The 19804-nt window shown below is 38.9% G+C and overlaps 1 protein-coding gene across 1 annotated transcript; it reads left to right on the forward strand.

Moving 5' to 3' along the window:
• The first annotated feature begins 2452 nt into the window (after positions 1-2452).
• On the forward strand, positions 2453-3217 carry LOC143869745 (uncharacterized). The gene has a single exon (XM_077376306.1). The coding sequence runs from the start codon at positions 2453-2455 to the stop codon at positions 3215-3217; it is 765 nt and encodes a 254-aa protein (XP_077232421.1).
• Positions 3218-19804: the final 16587 nt, after the last annotated feature.

The raw sequence follows: 19804 nt of genomic DNA on the forward strand, positions 1-19804 counted from the left end.
AACTTTTGCGAAGATCGGTGCCGATTACAATTCCAATTACCTTTAACCTTGGTGGCAATCCTCACCATGGAGAGTGGGCTCCGCTTCTCTGAACACTCGCCCGAATACAATTTTCTTGATAAAGAAAGAAAGAACAAAAAATTCCTCACAAGGGTTTACAAACTTTATAGAAGATGTACAAATTTGAGCCTAATGATCCAAATCCTAATCTTAGATTATGAGAGCATAAACAAGCTTGAATCACTCTTAGGATGTTCAAATAGAGTTTTTGAGTGTTAGGATTGATCATTGGGAAGTAGAGAATACCCATATATATAGAAAAACCAAATATGATCGTTTGAGGGGCATAGTTGTAATTCTGGCAAAGTTCTCAACGGTCACAATTTCTTCCCGTTATAGTGTTCTCGGAGTTCCGAGAGATTTTCTCAGAGTTCCGGGAATACAAACAGAAGTTGGAAAAATGCTACTGGACCATTTCTCGGAGCTCTGAGGAATATCTCGGAGTTCCGAGAAGCCAATGTCAAGCAGATTTTCAATTCTTATTTTTGGGCTTCTAACTCTACACCTAGTTGGGATTGTTATGAGGGCTCCAAAGTGTTGGAACACTACAAGGACAATCTCTTAGATATATTAGGGTGTGTGGATACTTATTTATGCCTCTAAACACCTAAACTAGGATTGGATCTTTACATTCTAAAAAAGACATAAAATGGTCTTCACTTGCAATGCTTCAAGTCTTCTAGAGTCTTGGATTTCCGACGACTTTGGCCTTCCGAATGTGGTCCAATGAGAGCTTCTTGGCCTCAATCCAAGCAATCTTGTCTTAACACAATCATAATCTACAACTTAGACAATCAAACACATTAGTGATATAAAATCACTTGTGTATTGGAATCATCAAAAGAAGATGGGAATGCCAAGGTGGGAACCATTGGGTTTACATTGTCCTTCTAGCCTCCTATGGCCATTCAAAGCTTCACTAGCCTCAAACATTTTATCGATACCAGCAACAAAATTAAGACTTCTTTAGCTCGTGGTTGGCCTAGTAAATCCTCTTCTGGTGCTAAAAATGCTCAATCCAAGAAGGCTCCCGTATACAAGGAAGTTAATGAGACTAAATCAGTTCCAGAAACCTCTGAAACTCCTGTCAATTGTCAACAAAGCAATGCACCCCCGGGGCCTTCCGTTGTAAATAAGCCACCTCGGGAATTCACTCCCTTACCAGCCAACCTTTCCACCATCATAAAATTACTTTTCTAAGCAAAGAAGTTATTTCTACTTGCACCTCGCTTTGAAACATGCCATCCAAGACCTTCTTGAAAAGAAACAGTTCATTCTCCCGTCTAGGTAAAATATTAATAGAAACCCTCTTCCAAATTACAACCCATCTTCGTCCACTTCAAATGCTATCTTCACAGAACCTCCGCCAATCAACTTCTCTTCCTTAATTTATACTATCGAACCCTATCCGTGGGGGACCGATAACAACAATTACATACGAGAAGCTAGGGAAGAAGGAGACTATCATCTTGCCATCTGTGCAGATTTCGACGAAGAACCTTACATTCCGAACGTAGAAGAGGTTGGAATAGATGAAACTCCTTTCATCCTTTCATCAGAAGATTGCAGAATCAGCGATCCCGGAACTTCAAAGGTCGGACATCTCACCAGTGGTGGTAGAAATTACAACCCCCAGAGGTCTGAGTAGACGACCGGATTGACATTGTCAAGCGAAAGGTTGTTAGCACAGAGATTGATCAGGAAGATCTGAACATTATCAAGCAACTCAGTAAGACTCAGGCAGCCATCTCACTTTAGGGGTTACTAATGGTTTCCCTTAAACATCGAGAAGTTCTCCTTAAAAGTTTGCAGACAGCATTTTCTCTTGTATCTTTCAACTATGGACACATCTCTCGGATGTATGTTGGCACAAGAAGATCCTAAAACCAGAAAAGAAATGCCTGTTTATTATCTCAGCAAAAAAAAGTTGGAATATGAACTGAATTATACTAAATTAGAGAAAACCTATCTAGCGTTAGTATGCGCCTCTCAAAGGCTCAAGCACTATTTGTCATCACAGAAAATCCTCCTCATGTCTTAAATGGATTTGATGAAGTATCTGTTTGAAAAGCCATCTTTGGTTGGCAGAACTGCTCATTAGTTGTTGTCGCTGTCAGAATTCGACATCACATATGTCACCTAGAAGTTTGTCAAAGGCAGAATTATCGCAGAACAGTTAACTGATGCACCCACTAAAGATATAGAGCTGAGCCGTGAATTTCTAGATGAAGGGATCATGACGATCACAGATGCACCCAGTAACACCACATGGATCATGTATTTTGACGAACCGTCAAATTCTAGAGGCAGAGGAGTTGGCATTGTTCTTGTCTGACCTCGAGATGAGCACATACCAATTTCCATCAAATTAGAATTTGAATGCACCAACAATATGGCTGAGTACGAAGCTTGTATGGGCGGTCTGGAAACAGCCCTGTCATTAGAGGTACAAGACTTCAATGTGTACGGAGACTCTCTATTGATCATTTGTCAGACAAATGGAAAATGGCTTACCAAAGAAGATAGGTTGACTCCATATCATACTTATCTCACCAGCCTCATGAAGAGTTTCCACAATATCAGCTTTACTTATATCTCTAAATTGAGAAACAAGTTCGCTGATGCTTTGGCCACACTTGCCTCCATGATTGACATCCCAGTAGGGGTAAAGGTCCGTCCTTTGGCAATAAAGCGAAATGTCATCCCAGCACATGTACACACAATTGAAATAGCAGCTAGGTGTCCAGACGGGAAGCCCTGGTATTTTGATATCAATAACCTTATCTCCGGCAGAGGACATCCCTCAGAGGCCTCATCTAAGGAGAAAAGATCATTGCAAAAACTGACAACTAGGTATGTCATTTGTAGAGGAGGCCTTTACCGCAAATCTTTCGACGGAATCCAGCTTCTTTGTGTCGATGAAGACAGAGCAGCAGAAATCTTAGAAGATGTTCACTCTAGTGTCTGTGGCCCTCATATGAATGGCAAAATGTCATCTCGGAAGATTCTTCGTCTTGGTAACTTCTGGACTACACTCGAAGCAGATTGCTTCACATTTGTCAAGAAATGTCACCTGTGTCAGATCCATGCTATTCTGATAAATGCACCACCTTTGGAGCTTCACTCTCTTACATCTCCATGGCCTTTCTCAGTCTGAGGTATTGACATTATTGGCAAAATTTCTCTCAAGTCCTTCAGTGGACACGAATACATACTTGTAGCGATTGATTACTTCACCAAATGGATCGAAGCTCAGTCATATGCTTAGATATCATCAGCATCATTTGCCAAATTCATCAGGACCAACATCATATGCAAGTATGGGGTCTCGCACGAATTGATATTAGACAATGGCTCCCACTTCAAAAAAGAAGTAGCCTCTTTGTGTGAAGAATTCAAAATCAAGAACCATAGTTGTCTCCGTACCGGCCTCAGACTAAAAGAGCTGTCGAAGTAGGCAACAAAAGTATGAAAACAATCCTTTGTAAAATGACCCGGTCATACCATGATTGGTCAAACAAACTTTCGTTCGCACTATGGGCATACAGAAAGTATGTCCGTACCTCTACAAGAGCCACTCTGTACTCGCTTACGTATGGTATGGAAGTTGTCCTACCTATTGAGCTGGAAATCCCTTCACTCAGAGTTCTGATGGAAAGTAATCTGCAAGAATCTGAATGGGCCCGCATCCGTCATCAAGAACTATGTATGATGGATGACAGAAGGCTGAGAGCAGCGTACCACGTATAAGGCTACCAGTGCCGAATAGAAAGAGCTTTCAACAAGAAGGTTCGAGTCAGAGAACTCAGAGAGGGGGATATGGTGCTTACAGACTGCCGAGCTCCTGTCTTCGATCTAAGGAAAAAATTTAGACCAAACTGGTCTAGCCTTAATATCGTTGATGAAATCCTATCCAGAAAAGCCGTCAGACTTCTTGACCAAAATGGGGATAGAATGTCAGAACCTACCACCTCGATCAACTCAAAAGATATTATTCATGAATATCAAATGCATTCATGCACCGATCAAAGTCTAAAATGACTCACCTACAAAATTCAAAACATTTTTGGAAATACCTTCAAAGCCTCGAACTACGCGGATCTGATCCCAACCTTTTTTGTGGTACGTAGGCAGCCTGATCATTTCAGGTTCAGTCACTTTTTGGCAAAGCCAACAAAAGTCATTTACTTCGCCCTATTCGATCATTTTCCCTTAGCGGAAAAGCCTCGAACTACGCGGAACTCATCCCATCCTTCCTTGGGGTACGTAGGCAACCTGACAAAATCCAGGGTCGGTCACATTTGGCAAACTATAAAATTAGTTTCCCCACATATAGCCTCCAAGTACGCGGACCTGATCCCAATCCTCCTTGGGATACGTAGGCAGCCAGTTGAATGCAGGTTCGGTCACATCCAGTAGAACAACCCGAAATAATCTTCAGGAATTCACAAACAAGTCTTCCCAATATTCAGAACAAAAAGATCTAAAGATCCGCTAGGTCGGAAACCTGAAAAGGCGACTTAGGCAAAAATTATGGTCATCATACCCGTAGAAACAAAGGACCAACAAAGGACCTAAAATACATTTCTTGCAAAACTCAGGGTATAAATGGTCCGCTAAATTGAAAACCCGCAAAAGGGCAACTGAATTGTTGGCAAGGCATGTCTTTGAAAAGATCGAGCGAAGCACTCTTTGATCTGAAACAAAATGCATTAGTACTTCGAGCAGTCTAAACGGTTTTTGGACCATGATTGAAAAACCAGGGGCAGGGAATAATGCCCAAGAGCAAATATGTTCAAACTCATCCTCTAAGGTTCGACCTACCTAAAATAAATCAAAAGCATTTGTTACAAAAAAGTTCGAGTCTACTTTCTTTCTCCCTTACAGAACAATTAAAAAAAAAAGTGAAGAAAGAAAAAGCTTTCTTCATCAACAAAGCCATTACCCAGCAAAGGTAATCTTACGTTGAAGGAAAGACACAGCGAATCTCCCCCTGTTACAAAGGATAAGGATACAGCCTAGTACTCCGAGTACATAACAAGGATGTTCGAAAGAATGTAATCTCATGATTATACGTGTTCAGAATATGTTCTCTCCTCAATTGAAATGAAATAACCTTTGTTTCTTATTTTTTGTTAAACTCTCTCTTGTCTATGGGAATGCATATACCAAGGGCATTTCGTATTATTAGTCATATTTGTATTATTAATCATAGAAAGGTATGACTAATAATACAAAATGTTTGATCAAATTATCAACAAAACCATGCAAGGGGCATTTTGGATTTTTAGTTGTTTTGCTAAAAGTGCAAAATGCTCAATAACGTTGTCCAAAAGAACTAAACTAGGGTCATTTTGTGTAAATACTCGCCTAGAATGGCAATTATTTACACAAAATCTACTTTATTTCGAACAGATAACAAACACAAACAATTGTAGATAAAAGCAATAAAATGATCCATATATATCAAATGAATACATGTATGATTAAACAAAAAAGAAACCAATGTCTTTCATCCGAAAATTAGGGTACTAAAATAATAAGCGATCACTACTCAGCCGGAGGATCTGTAGGTCCCAGCTCCTGAGTATCCTGGACTGGAGCTGAGGTGGACGGCTGGTCTGATAGATGATGGGAAACCGAAGACTCTCCCGGATGTGCTGTAAAAAACTCCTCCCCATAGAGTCGCTCAAAGAAACTCACTGTTGTCTGTCCCGAGAGGGTGTCTGGGACAAACACCGGACCTGCACCCGCTGCAGTAGTTGCTGCTCTCTCTCTTGTCTCCCTCTCCAGATCCGAAGGGCGAGCGGCAAACACGCCACCAAGCCTGATCTGGCCGTCACCCTCTTCGCCGGAGAAGATCTCTGGCTCACCCGTCTCTTGCCTGCTCACCTCCGCATTAGCGTCAGCAACGTAATCTAGATCAAAGGTATCGTCCATGTCAAAACCCGGGCAACATTTTGTGCAAATTACAATCGACACAATCAATGCCTCGGTCGTGGATTTTTGGCTATGATTTCTCATAGACCACACCTATAATCGAAACTACCCTTTCCCCAGCAGATTGTTTAACCTAGCGATCTCCGGGTCAATCCATTTTGGTTTATCTTATCCAAAATCCATCATGGTCGGTCAACGTCCGCCATCCCCATCGGGGTCAATCATGCTCAAACAATCTGCCACCCTAGTAATTCCTTAGGAGAGTCAACCTTATTCGGTAGGGTCAATTCTAGTTGGTGTGCCAACTGAATCAAGTCAACCCAGAGACCCTCCAAGCTACGTTAGCTTCCATGGTCTTCCCAATCAGAATCAAAACCACATGAGATCTCCGCATGGGTTGTCAAATGACGGGGTATCTCCCGTCCCTACATAGAAAATCAGGGATTCGTCCCTACTCTCTGAAATCTTTGTTTATCGTAAAGATTAAATAAAAATCATACCAATCATTTGGGAAATGCTATTGCAAATACCCATTATTCACACCTTTCCCCCAACGAGTCATCTGCATTTAAACTCTCAACAGAGAACACATCTAAATCCCTAGCGGACTCATTCAGAAATTACCTTCAAAATATCCATTTAATCAGTGTGAGTCCCTTTAGGCATCTAAATCGGTGTAACTCCCCTGAGGCATCTAAACCGGTTTGAGTCCTCTGACGCATCCAAGCAACCAAAGACTCCCCGAGCGCACCTGCCCTGAGCAAACAAACCAAAGTCTCGTCGAGAGTATTAGGGTAAGTCCGTTTCTACACGGTTACCCTCCAAATCAGAGCAAACCGTTACCACATGGTAGCTCTTCAGGGTAAGTCCGTTTCTATGCGGTGACCCTCCAAATCAAAGCAAACCCGTTACCACACGACAGCTTATCAGGGTAAGCCTTTTTCTACACGGTAAGCCTCTAAATTAGAGCAAACTCATTACCACACGGTAGCTCATCGGGGTAAGTCCATTTCTACAGGGTAACACTCCAAATTAGAGCAAATCTGTCACCATGCGGAAGCTCTCCAGGGTAAGTCCGTTTCTACGCTGTAGCCCTCCAAATTAGAGCAAATCCGTCAACACGCAGTAGCTCTCTAGGGTAAGTCCATTTATGCGTGGTAGCCCTCCAAATCAGAGCAAATCCATCACCACACATTAGCTCTTTAGGGTAAGTCTGTTTCTACGTGGTAAACCTCCAAATCAGAGCAAACCCGTTACCACACGGTAACTCTCCAGGGTAAGTCCGTTTCTACGTAGTAACCCTCAAAATCAGAGCTAACCCGTTACAACATGGTAGCTCTTCAGGGTAAGTCCGTTTTTACGTGGTTAGCCTCCAAATCAGAGCAAACCCGTTACCAAATGATAGCTCTTCAGACTAAACCAGTTACCATACGATAACTCTTCAAGATAAGCCCATTTGTAAGCAGTAGCCTTCAAAATCGGAGTATGCTCGTTTCAATACGGTAAAACTCTCCAATATCAAAATTACCCACAAGAAAGTAACATATGATGCTAGAAGAGCATCTCACCGTTGTAAGTGTTTGTTTCCACACGAACACTAGTCTTTCCGCCAACCCTTAAGACAAGTCAACCCAAGATGTCAAAGGCATCTCCCAAAAGAAAAATCTGTAAGACACGATACTACATCTAATCAAATCAACCCATCCAAGAGCAGATTACAATCATACACTTGCTCTATTAAATCAAATCTCGCATATGATCCGTCGTACCAATCATCAGATTCTACTTCGGCATCTCCTTTATCAGTGTCCGCACTGGATGTCAGAACGACATCCCTCGAGGTCCCTCGCCAAGTCAGGCTCTAAACCTAACTTTCAATGACCTTTCGGCTGTTGTGGGACCCAATCCCGCGAGAGGGGCGCAACCCACCTCCCCCTCTCTTGGTCTCTCATACCCACGCGAATGGCGTGTGCTTTTTATTTATTGACATAAATCATCTTTTCTGTGAACTTGGGATCAGTAAAGCAATCCGAATTTCATGCAAAATCTCGCATATGATCCGTCGTACCAATCACCAGATTCTACTTCGGCATCTCCTTTATCAGTGTCCGCACTGGATGTCAGAACGACATCCCTCGAGGTCCCTCCCCAAGGCAGGCTCTAAACATGACTTCCGATGTCCCTCCCGGCTGTTGTGGGACCCGATCCTGAGAGAGGGGCGCGACCCACCTCCCCCTCTCTTGGTTTCTCGTACCCACGCGAATGGCATGTGCTTTTTATTTATTGACATAAATCATCTTTTCTGTGAACTTGGGATCACTAAAGCAATCCGAATTTCACGCAAAAGAGAATGACTAGAGTCGCCACCTAGGTAAGGGACCTAGGGCTCATAAGTGACACTGTAATGATCTACGGTCCCAGAAGTCTATATTCGTTACCTGATTACGAGAATAGAAGGTATGAGGAATTACCACCACATGCACCATTCTTGCCCGGTAATCCGGCCTTCAATTTCAAAAGTTAACTCTATTGCATTTCTTTTAAACAACTCATTTAAACTCTTTTGATGTGCGAACTACATGACATGCATCCTAAAATCTAATTTCAATGTAATTCCTAAATGTGTATCTTGATTTTCTTGATTTATTGAGATTCAATCTATGTGAAAGTTCACCTAAAATTCTAATTTGGGGAAAAATCCTAAGTGAATTAATCAATTTAATTTATGATTTTAAATGAGAAAAGAAATAAAAAAACTACCCTAAAAATCCCACTGATTGTGTGTGTGGCCGACTCGTGCGAGGAATGTCATCCAGACATCCATGCTGCCTACGTACCCAAGCCTCACTGGGATCAGATTGGACATAGTTTGGTAACATAAACTAAGCTACATGCCTAAGACATCTAGGACACCGATCTAGACTGAATTGACTGTTTCAACAGTTTAAGAGAGAATATTTAGTTCAAATTGAATAGATTTTATTATCCTAGGACTTCATCTAAGATGTTATATGGTCCTATCTAAGTGCAAAACTTTTCCTAAACTAATGCAGGTGAACCTACATCTTAGGTTAACTAGGCTTGTCCTATAGGGAGATGGGTTAACTAGTGTAACTAGATCTATAGCACGGTTGCTATCCATAGCAAACGGCCGTGATGAGGCTGGACTCCTAACTCTAGGACACCCTAAAACCTAGAACACAATGTGACGTAAGTGTTCCTAATCAGCTCTAAGGGTTCCTACAAGGTGATACCATTATCCAACGGTTCCAAAAATATGGGTTTGATTAACCCAGATTGTGATTTTACAAAGCAACACATACCAATTCTATTCCAATTCGACTCAAACTTTCATAGAAATTCAATAATGATAAAATATGACATGGGTTTGACGAATATTAACCGTTGATCGCTTTTCCTTGTCTCTAGGGCTGGTAATCCAAGATATACGCTTTGACCAGCCCTTAACACACCTTAGAAAACCTCGAAGATCGATTGAATAATCTCCAATATGTTGCGTGTTGAAGAAGAAGAGGAGAAATCCAATAGCACTTTGTATAGAACACTTGAGGACTGTGCTTTAATGGAGGACACTTGAAAGTGATGAATTGTGGCCAAAATAGAAGTGGGATCGATTTTGTTGAAGGGGGAGAGTGTTGAATGAATTTTCCAGCCCTTTCCCAAGGTTGAATTGATTTCCTTTATAGAAAAAGCTAGGGTTTCCAAGGAATAGGTAATTTCCTTTGTGAGGAGTCTCACATTAGCTAGTTTCTTATTTATCTTCCTTATCTTTCCTTCCTTTTAGTTTCCAAATCAACTTGAATTCTAATTGTGATTACTTACAAATCAAGGCATACTATTTTGCATAAGATAGATCTTTCAAGACTCTTCTAGAAGCTCTCACACAATGAAATTAACATATATATGAAAGATTCCCGTCCAAAAAGGACTGCCCAATGTTGGAGCTCGTTTTTGACCTATTTAGGGGCAGAATCAAGAAAAGTCGTAAACTAGAAAGTTGTAGATCTCTTCGAGCCATTCAGAACAAGTATAATAAAAAAAAATTTGAATAGTAGGTAAAACGCTATGGCCATTTTACTGACTTGATCATACTAGCTATTTCTAATTATAACTCTTTCTTCTTTCATTCTTTTCTTCTTTTTTCAAAACACATCAAATATGACATCACCATCCCACCTCATCCATGTTGGGCGCCCAACTAAGTGGGCCACCCATGTGGGGCGCCCACTTATGTGGCCGACCCACATGGGTGGGTCCACTTGGGCCCCTTCCTATGTGGGGTTTGCCCAATGGGCCTTCTCACATGGGTTTTGGGTTTTTTTCATAAAAATTTAATAAATGTTTTTAAAATTTAATATTTTATGGATGGACCTAACCCATGTGACCATTATGGTGTACCCCTAACATATGGTTGAGCCATCTCTTTTCGAAAAAATAAATTTTTGGACCAAAATGTCTCATTTGACCAATACGCACCCGAAAAGGGACCAAAGTGCATTCAAATCAAGTTGTTCTTAAAGGAGGAGTTAAAAATAGAAAGTCTTCATGGTCAAACTTAAAAAATAGAAACTTTTAAGATGGCTCCTTTTGATGGGTGATATCAACCATGATTACTTGGGATTCCCTAAAAATGCCCAAAATGCCCTCATTTCACAAAATTTCCTATTCAAGTCAAACCCCTAAGAGTTTCTAAATTTAGCAGGTTTTCAAAAACTCATGAAATCATCTAAGACTCCTTAGACACACTCTAAAGGTCAAGTAAATTACCCCCGAGGTGCAAAATAGGTGAAAATAGGGAAAATCCTGAGAAATTCCAAAAATGGCAGATTTTTTCACTTGATTGGAAACTTAAACTCTCATCTTTCGGAGACCATTGGAACACCCTAGAAACCTTTAGGATTGTGAATCAACTTCAAAACGCCTGAAACGAGATGAAATCTACCCTAAAATGCATTAATGCCTAATTTAATGCGGAATACGGACTCGAAACTTTACAAACCAACTAAATCTTTCACTTTTTAAAGCGTAGTAAAATGGGGTTGTGTACAGCTATTGAAAATGATGTTCGCCCAAAACTCATTTTAACAGTCGTATGTTGAAATCCCCAAAAACCGTCAGTGAGAGGTTTCCACTCAATGACTGGACAACAAGATTTCTCGATGAAGATTATACACCTTAGGATCGGATGCAAAGATTGCAAACCTATCATTAGTCCTCGGTGATAAAATTTTGTTGTCGCCTTATTTTGGCATTCAGGTGCCTTGCACCCTCTACCGAAGAGGGGCATCTGTAGACACCCAATTTTGTCAAGGTGGTACTAATGATAGGTTGTCGCGAGTAAGAATCTTATGACGAGTCCAAGAGCACTCATTCCTTTTCTCTCAATCTCTCTTTAGGTTATGAAACAGGAAAATACTTTTCAGAAACAGTTCTATCCCAAAAAAGCCTGTCTTTACACAGCACCCTCCTTTTATGGCACAACCAAAAAGCCCGTTTTCAAATGTCATTTCAGCCGAGAAGTTAACTTCGAGTCAAAAATATATGTTTTTACCCAAAAACACTTTGTGTCCCGAAAGCTAGCGATATTAGATTCATTGGAAACTCCTCGGAACGAGAAATCCAACGGATCTGATCGTGCATAATTCGGAGTCCAATCGGAGAAGTTACGGTCCACCGAAATTTCTCAAAAGAGACAAAAAATTGCAGTTTAAAAAAAACACAAAAGACGGTGTGGGACCCCGATCTTGAGTCGCTCGAGGGGCCTCTCGATCTCCACACGAGTTGGAGAGCTCCGCTACGGCTCTTTCAAAGTAGTGCCCTCACAGCATGAGTCATGGCGTGTACGATACCTCTTGATTCGGAGTAGAACTCAGAACCAAGACGTGCCTAAATATAAAGAAGAGTCGCCATCCAGGGTTAAGGCCCCGGAACCATTAAATAATTTGTGCAACGGATAACCAGAGAAGAAAGGGTCCCTGTCCGTTACGAGTGGGGAAGGTGTTAGGCACTCCACTCGTCCGAGCGAACTCGGCCTCTTATGCTATTTATCTTATTTTTGAAGAATTTTGGACAAAAAATTATGAAATGGGAACAACCATCCCCAAGAAGACGATCTATTTAAGCATGCATGACCCGGGATGGGCAAAGAAAAGGCAAAACCATCAATGTCCTATGGAGGGTTGATATCAGTATCACCTGACATTGGAAAGAACACTGAATCCGCCGTCACCCCCTCTCAAATCCTCAAGGAGGCAGAGAAGACTAGAGCCAATCTAATAATAGATGACCCTGATACCTGTCTCCACTAATCCTAACTCATCACATCTAGAAAAGTAATAAACAACCACATGCATGCTACAACTAAGCAAATAATGGCAGGTATAATGAGATAAGATAAGTAGAAAAGCAGCAAAGAGCTACAGCTAAGCAGAAAATCAAGTGATAATAAGAAAGTAAATAATAAAGAGCTACAACTAAGCATGTGATCAAGAGATACTGAACAGGTAAATGCTACAGCTAAGCATGTGATCAAAGCAATAACAGTAAACGAATATGCTACATCTAAGCATATAAGAAGTAAACAATCTATCATGAACCTATATAGGAGATAATGATAGGCAATAGGCCTCAAACTCTAAAACTCTAAAAACCCTATAAAAAACGTGCATAGGGTGATCTGGAACTGGATGGCCGTCTAAGCTGCCTACGTATCCAAGCCTCTTAAGGAATCAAGATCAACGATGGCACTATTCTAAGCTACGATGCTTATTGTGCCTAGAACCACTAAATTGGACTCAACCAACTAGACTTGACTGGTGATTAAAGCTTATTGAAAATGATTAGTTAAGTTCAAGTTGATTGTGAGTTTTAGGACTTCTTATATGCTCCTAAACTAGATGCAAGCTTAACCCTGAACTAATGCAGGGGGGCCTACATCCTATATGTGACTAGGCTTTGCCTAAAGAAAAGATGGGCTATCTAAGTGAACCATATTCTAGTCATCAGTTGACGATGTGTACAACTGACCTAACAGAGGCACTCCTAAGTCTACAACTCTCCTATACATCTAGGACAGACTCCTACTCTATAAGAAGAAGATTTTTGAAAGGTTTACAAAGTTTTATTTTTAAAGGTTTAACTGGACTCGGGATGACGGTCCGAAGCTGCCTACGTACCTCGTGAAAGAGGATCAAGCTAACGTAGTTCAGAAACAACTTTTTCAAAATACTTTTCTCCTAGTGCTTTTTAACTTTTTTGATGTCTTTGTGTTTTTCCATTTTCTGTTGTTTTTGTTGTTTTTGTCTTTTTAAATATCTGATGTTTCTGTTGTTTTATATTTTTGTTGTTTTGAATTTTTAAGATGATTTTATGTTTTATGTTTTCACCCTTTCAGCTAAAGGGAACCTATATGACCACACCCTGTGATCCACACTCTGGCGAAGTGGCAACTTAAAGGACAGAATCCCTATGGCCTAAGGGTATTCCTAACAGGTGAACTAGTGTCTCACTATAACTAACTGATGATCCCAAGAACGTAAAGCTCTAACAAGACTGACCTATGATGCAGGACAGACTCCTAACTATAGGGCAGCTACCTAACCAAAAGGATAAACTCCTAACTGATTATTCTGAGAGGGAATGCTAATAAGACAAAGCATGTCTCCTAGAAGAAGATGAAATAAACAAGAGTGCTAGTGAGACTGGGCTAGTCTCCTAAATAAAAAGAAAACAACTACTACTAATGAGAAAATGTATGTCTCCTATGGAGGGCTCCAAGTAACCTTATCATTGTCCTTATAGTGATAAATAGGGGTGAGCATCTAGAAGACTAAGCTAGCCTCTAATCAGTAGGATGTTTTCTAATAATAGGACTTGTCAAGGCCCCTAGGGCTGACTCACTAATGAGACTGAGATTGTCTTCTAAAGAAGTAACTTTTCTAATGAGACAAAGCTTGTCTCCTAAGGATATGACTTTTCTAATGATACAAAGCATGTCTCCTAAAAGGGGAGGCTCCGGATAGCTCCATCATAGCCATTGCAATGATGGGAGGATCTAATGTTTAAGGTCACATATCTAAAAGACTAGGAAAATCTTCTAAAGAAAAGAAAGGAGGGGAATGCTATGGGCTCTAGATGACTCTTTCATTGCCCCTGCAATGATAAATTGAACATCAAGGTATAAAACTTTAAACAATCTTTAATCTTAAAACGAGGTCAAAATTATTCAAAATGGAAAATATCCAATTAAATATTAGAATCTCAAGAGATTTTGCCCATTTAAACTAAACACCCAATAGGCATATTAACAAATATGTAACAGATTACTACAAACCATACATGTTCATATACTGACAATTCATGCTTTATTCAATAGCATGATGAAAACTACTCTATAATGAAAACTACTCAATAAATGCAACAAGTTAACAAAACATTTCTAATTTATCCGTACTCATGCTTTATTCAATAACATGATGAAAACTACTCAATAATGAAAACTACTCAATAAATGCAACAAGTTAACAAAACATTTCTAATTTATCCATACTCATTTAATGATAATCACTCAACACACCTACCTGTTTAAAATTTTCATTAAGATATATCAATCTCTACACAATAACTATGTTTCAAAGAATACAAAACAAAATCCTATTTCACCTGATCACTATAGGAACTGTCTCTTCGCAAATGAAATAAAATTTAGTGAAAGTAGGTTCCCAAACACCCCAAAATTTTTATCATTCAAGCAGACTTGTAGGTACTTAAACTAATACTAATAAAACCGTCTCGCCCACAACCATTGATTCCTATAGCCTAGAACACTTATGTGCCTATATTGTTAAACGATTGTAAGCCCAAGGGTTCCCATGGGTTAATCATTCACCTTACTTTCTTGTTTTGATGATTTGCAAACTCAAATTGATTAGCATTTATCGACTAATGTATTGCTTTGAGGTGTTGTGTTATATACACGAATTTCATATCATAATCATCATTACACAATTCTTCTCAACGCATGGTTTGTGGATCAAGGATCAAAGGAACCAAGATCTTGCATCTACAGTAAAGACATCACCATTTGGAGATGCTCTAGTCAAGAAGCTCGAGATGAAGATCCCACAAGTTTCCCTAGCAAGTGTCAAGAAAGAGCTTGGAGTTGAACATGCCATGGCGACACCTCATGCACCTTTCAAGATGTATTTAAGATTGGAGGAGAAGTCACAAGAGCCGAATCAAGTTCAAGATGTTCACTCAAGCCGAGGAAGTCCAAGGAAGTGCAAAGGAGCGAATACATTCCAAAAAGACTCAACGATATCATTTTAGAATGTATTTAGAGTCCTCTTGATATTTTATAAATTGTAATTTCAAAGGTTATCAAATGGATTTCATACTTAAGTTTTTACATCTTTGAAAATCATACACACACCTAAAAATGTGTTTGAAAACCTAGGACTAAAGCCCAAAGACCATAGCCAAAAGCCCCTGAATTTTAAAGTTAAAATGATATTTCACATAGGGCCGGTCGACCGGTCTATGCCGGGCGACCGCGGGATGGTACTTGGAATTCCAGGACATCTCGAAATTTATCAGGCCCAATCCGGTGGACCACGGATTTGTTTTCTGAAAATCCAGAAAACATCCAGGTTGGTCTTGGAGGACGACCGCGATCGTCCGATCGACTGCGATAGTGTTTTTGAGCCAAATTTTATTCAAAACAGATTGCCCTCGCCGGGCGACCGCCATAGGGCCGGTCGACAGCGCCGGTATGAAATTTGAAATTAAAAAGGAGAGCCCGATAAGGGCGAGCGACCACAGCTTGGAAAACTAGCCGTTGGGGCTTGCGCAGGTTGACTTTTTCAACCCTATTTTTTACAGTTTTACCCCCAAATGATCATATTTCCTTGTGGGTTATATATACACTATCAAAACATTTCTAAACAACCTTTTGCAAGATCAAATCCAATCTTCTTGAACCTAAACTTTTATATGAAAGGTTAAACCTCTTTGAATTTGTATTTTTACATTCTATCAAGAAGATGTCCATAGGCATTACATTTGTATCTATTCCTTAGAGAGTTTGTGAGCTTTCAAAGTTGTAATCCTCCTATCAAGAGGCAAGAGAGAGTTCTATTCTTATTTTCTTCATTTGTTCTTGAGGGTCATCGATTCGGCCCGTTAACAAAGATGAATCATTGCAAGAGGGTGTGTCCTCTCGGCAAGGCTTCATGCAGAAATGGTGTGTCCCTTTTGAAGTTGAAGGAGTCGGTGTACGGCTTGGAGATTCGCCTGTTCAAGAATCTCATATTTTTAGTGGAGATCCCAAGGAGGTAAACTTGGAAGAGTGGAGTAGGTCTTGTGATAGACTGAACCACTATAAATCGTGTGCCTTGTGGATGCTTTCTCTTCTCCTTCTCTTTGCAATTTGGTGATTGGTAATCTCTACCCTTTACTTGCACTTATGTTTTATTGAACAAGGGTTATACCATATAGGCTTAAAGTAGCATCTAAACCTTAGCTTTCATTATCGTGAATATTTGAACAAGGGTTAGACTATAAATGCTTAATTAGTAATTTAATTTTAATAATCCATTTAATTAAGCCCAAAATTTTTAATTGACCAATTTAACCCTCCCCTCTTGGGTTGTGACACCTGTATTTCATTTGATATCAGAGCTAAGGCTCTTAAAGAGATATTTAAATTCAAAAATCTACAAGAGAGATTCGTGACAATCCAAATCGATTTTGTGCTATGCAAATCTGCTTTTATTCCTCCATTTTTCGATGGAACAAATTTTAGAGCTTGGAAAATTAAAATGCTAGCCTATCTCAAATCCATAGACTTTGACATGTTAGATGTCATTGAAAGCAGATTTTCTATTCCAAGGAAATGTTCAAAAAATGATTTAAAACTGTTTTCCTCGAACTTAAAAGCAATGATTTTATTGTGTTGTGGTTTAACCCCAAGCATCTTTCAAAAAATTTCAACATGTTTAAATGCAAAAGACATTCGGACCATACTTGACAATATTTTGAGAAAAATGTCTCTTTTCAAATGATAAAATTCTTGAACAAAAAGAGACTGAAAAATCTTTTGCAAATAAAGAAAATGTTGAAACTTCAATTTCCAATTTCAAGAATCAAATTGAAGGATTAAAAATGGAAATTGATAAAAGTTTAAAAAGGAATGAAAAATTAAGTCAATTAAGCAAAATCTTGATAAATAAAAATGATGACTTAATTCAAAGATGTAATGCTTTTGAGAAAGAAAAAGAAAGCCTTGAAAACACAAATAAGGATTTAAATGAAAAATATAAACTTGCTTGTGAAAATGAAGAACAATTAAAAACTAATTCATCTCATCAATTAGATTATCTTGAAAATCAATTAAATGAGATAAAACTAGAAAAAAAAGAACTCTCGTAAAGAATCAAAGACTTCAAGATGAAAATGATAAACATATTTGTTTATATTCAAAGTCTTGTGATTCTATTTTTTCCTCATCTACCAAGTTTTATTCTTGTAATTATTGTGGTAGATTGGGGAATCACAAGTCTAAGTACAAACTTAGATTTGCGAAATCAAACAAGTTTGTTTGGGTAAGTGTGGGACCCGATCCCGCGAGAGGGGTGGGGCGCGAGCCGCCACGCTCTCTCTTGGTCTCTCGTACCCACGCGATTGGCGTGTGCTCTTTTATTATTGATTTTAATTCGTCTTTTATGTGAACTTGGGATCACTAAGGTAATCCGAATTCCACACAAAAGAGAGTGACAGAGTCGCCACCTAGATGTGGGATCTAGGACCCATAATTAACCAGAAATCTAGACTCGTTACCTGGTTACAAGAATGGAAGGTATGGGGAGTTATCCACCACATGCACCATTCCTGCCCGATAATCGGTCTTCAATTCCAAAAGTTAACTCTTTTGAATTTCTTTTAAATGGCTCATTTAACTCTATGTTAGTGTGCTAACTATGTGACATGCATCCTATGATCTAATTTCAATGTAGATCCTAAATGTGTATCTTGATTTCTTAATTTGTTTGAATTCAATCTAAGTGAATGTTCTCCTAAAATTCTAATTTCATGGAAAGTCCTAAGTGATTTAATTAAGAATTTATAAGAAAATTAATATACAAAACCCCACAATTTGTTGTGGATCCGACTTGTGATTGGTATGCCATCAAGCATCCAACCTGCCTACGTACCCAAGCCTCACTGGGATCAGAGTCGACGTAGTTCGGTACACCTACGCTAAACTACTTATGCCTAACTCAACTAAGACACCGATCTAGACTGGATTGGCTGTTTCAATAGTTTTAAGAGAAGTTATTTAATTCAAGTTGAAGATTTTATTATCCTAGGACTTCATCTAAGATGCTATATGATCGTATATAAGTGCAAGTTGTCCCTTAGACTAATGCAGGTTAACCTACATCCTAGGTAACTAGGCTTGTCCTAAGGAAAGATTGGATGACTAGTGTAACTAGACCTATGGCACGGTTGCTATACATAGCAAACGCCCGTGATGAGGCTGGACTCCTAACCTTAGGACTCCCTAAAACCTAGGACTCCCTAAAACCTAGGACACGACATGACGTAAGTGTTCCTAAATAAGGCTCTAATGGTTCTTATGTCGGAAACCATAATCCAACGGTTCCGAAAGACATGAGGTAAATCGATTCAAGTTCTTGAAGTAAATAAATTTCAGATTTCAAGGATTTTCGGTTTCTGAACATTTAAGGAATACCAAAGGTTCTATGGTTCACAAATTTCGGCCTCGAATAACATCCACGAAAGGGAATCGTGCGCTCTTTCCTTGTGCAATTTAATACTTAAGTTATAGCACCTTATTGGCTGGCATATCTCTCAAGATTTTCGTGCACAGTAAACCTCGGAGCCAACAACATGCTATAACTTAAATACTTGAATTGTTAAGGATCGATTGCAACTGGGATACGATTATGGATGCAATGGCCATTTTATAAGGGAAATCTAAGACTCCTAAGATTTCTGTTCTAATGGATTAAGGAATGAATATGTGACAGAAATTTAAGGTTCTTTAGAAATTTTCATAAGGATTTTTAATTAATTTCAATTTTTAGTGGATTTTATCAATTTCAGACCGCATGAGTGATTTTACAAGTGAACTCATTGCAAAAAAAATCTAAATAAATCAAAACTTTTACAGTAACAAGATATGAAGGAACGTAGTTAACTGGAAAAAATTTATGAATTTTTATATTAAGCTCCTATTAATTTTTGATTTAATAACAATGAGACCAGGTTGTTAAAATAACACGGAAACTATTAGAAATAGGAATCTATATTCATTGAAATTTCTAAATTAGTAATATATAAGTGAACATAGTATGCTGTAAGATTTTCACGAATTTTAGATACTTTTTACTATCAATGTCGGATTTTTGAATTTTCAGACCAGATTATGAATTTACACTACATCCCTTAGGAAACAAATTTCAAATCAATTGAAAATTTTACAGAAGCATAAAGTATAGAATATAAGACTACTGTAAAAATATTGAGAATTTTAATTATGAGTTGATGTCAGTAAAAAATCTCACAAAATCTGATTGTTTCTAAAGAAAGCATCAAATAATATACCAAATAAAATCCAAAAATCCTTAAAAAATCATGGAGAATGTGTCAGCATCATATTATTTTATCATGGAATTTTATTAATTTTGGAATCTATTTAGTATATTTTCCATTTTTCTTATTCAAAAAGATATTTTTGAAGAGTTTTCTATTTTAAAAACAT

The sequence above is a fragment of the Tasmannia lanceolata genome, unplaced genomic scaffold (genome assembly GCF_043159265.1).
Source record: "Tasmannia lanceolata isolate RefF3 unplaced genomic scaffold, GAP_Taslan_0.1 ptg000003l, whole genome shotgun sequence".
NCBI lineage: Eukaryota > Viridiplantae > Streptophyta > Magnoliopsida > Canellales > Winteraceae > Tasmannia > Tasmannia lanceolata.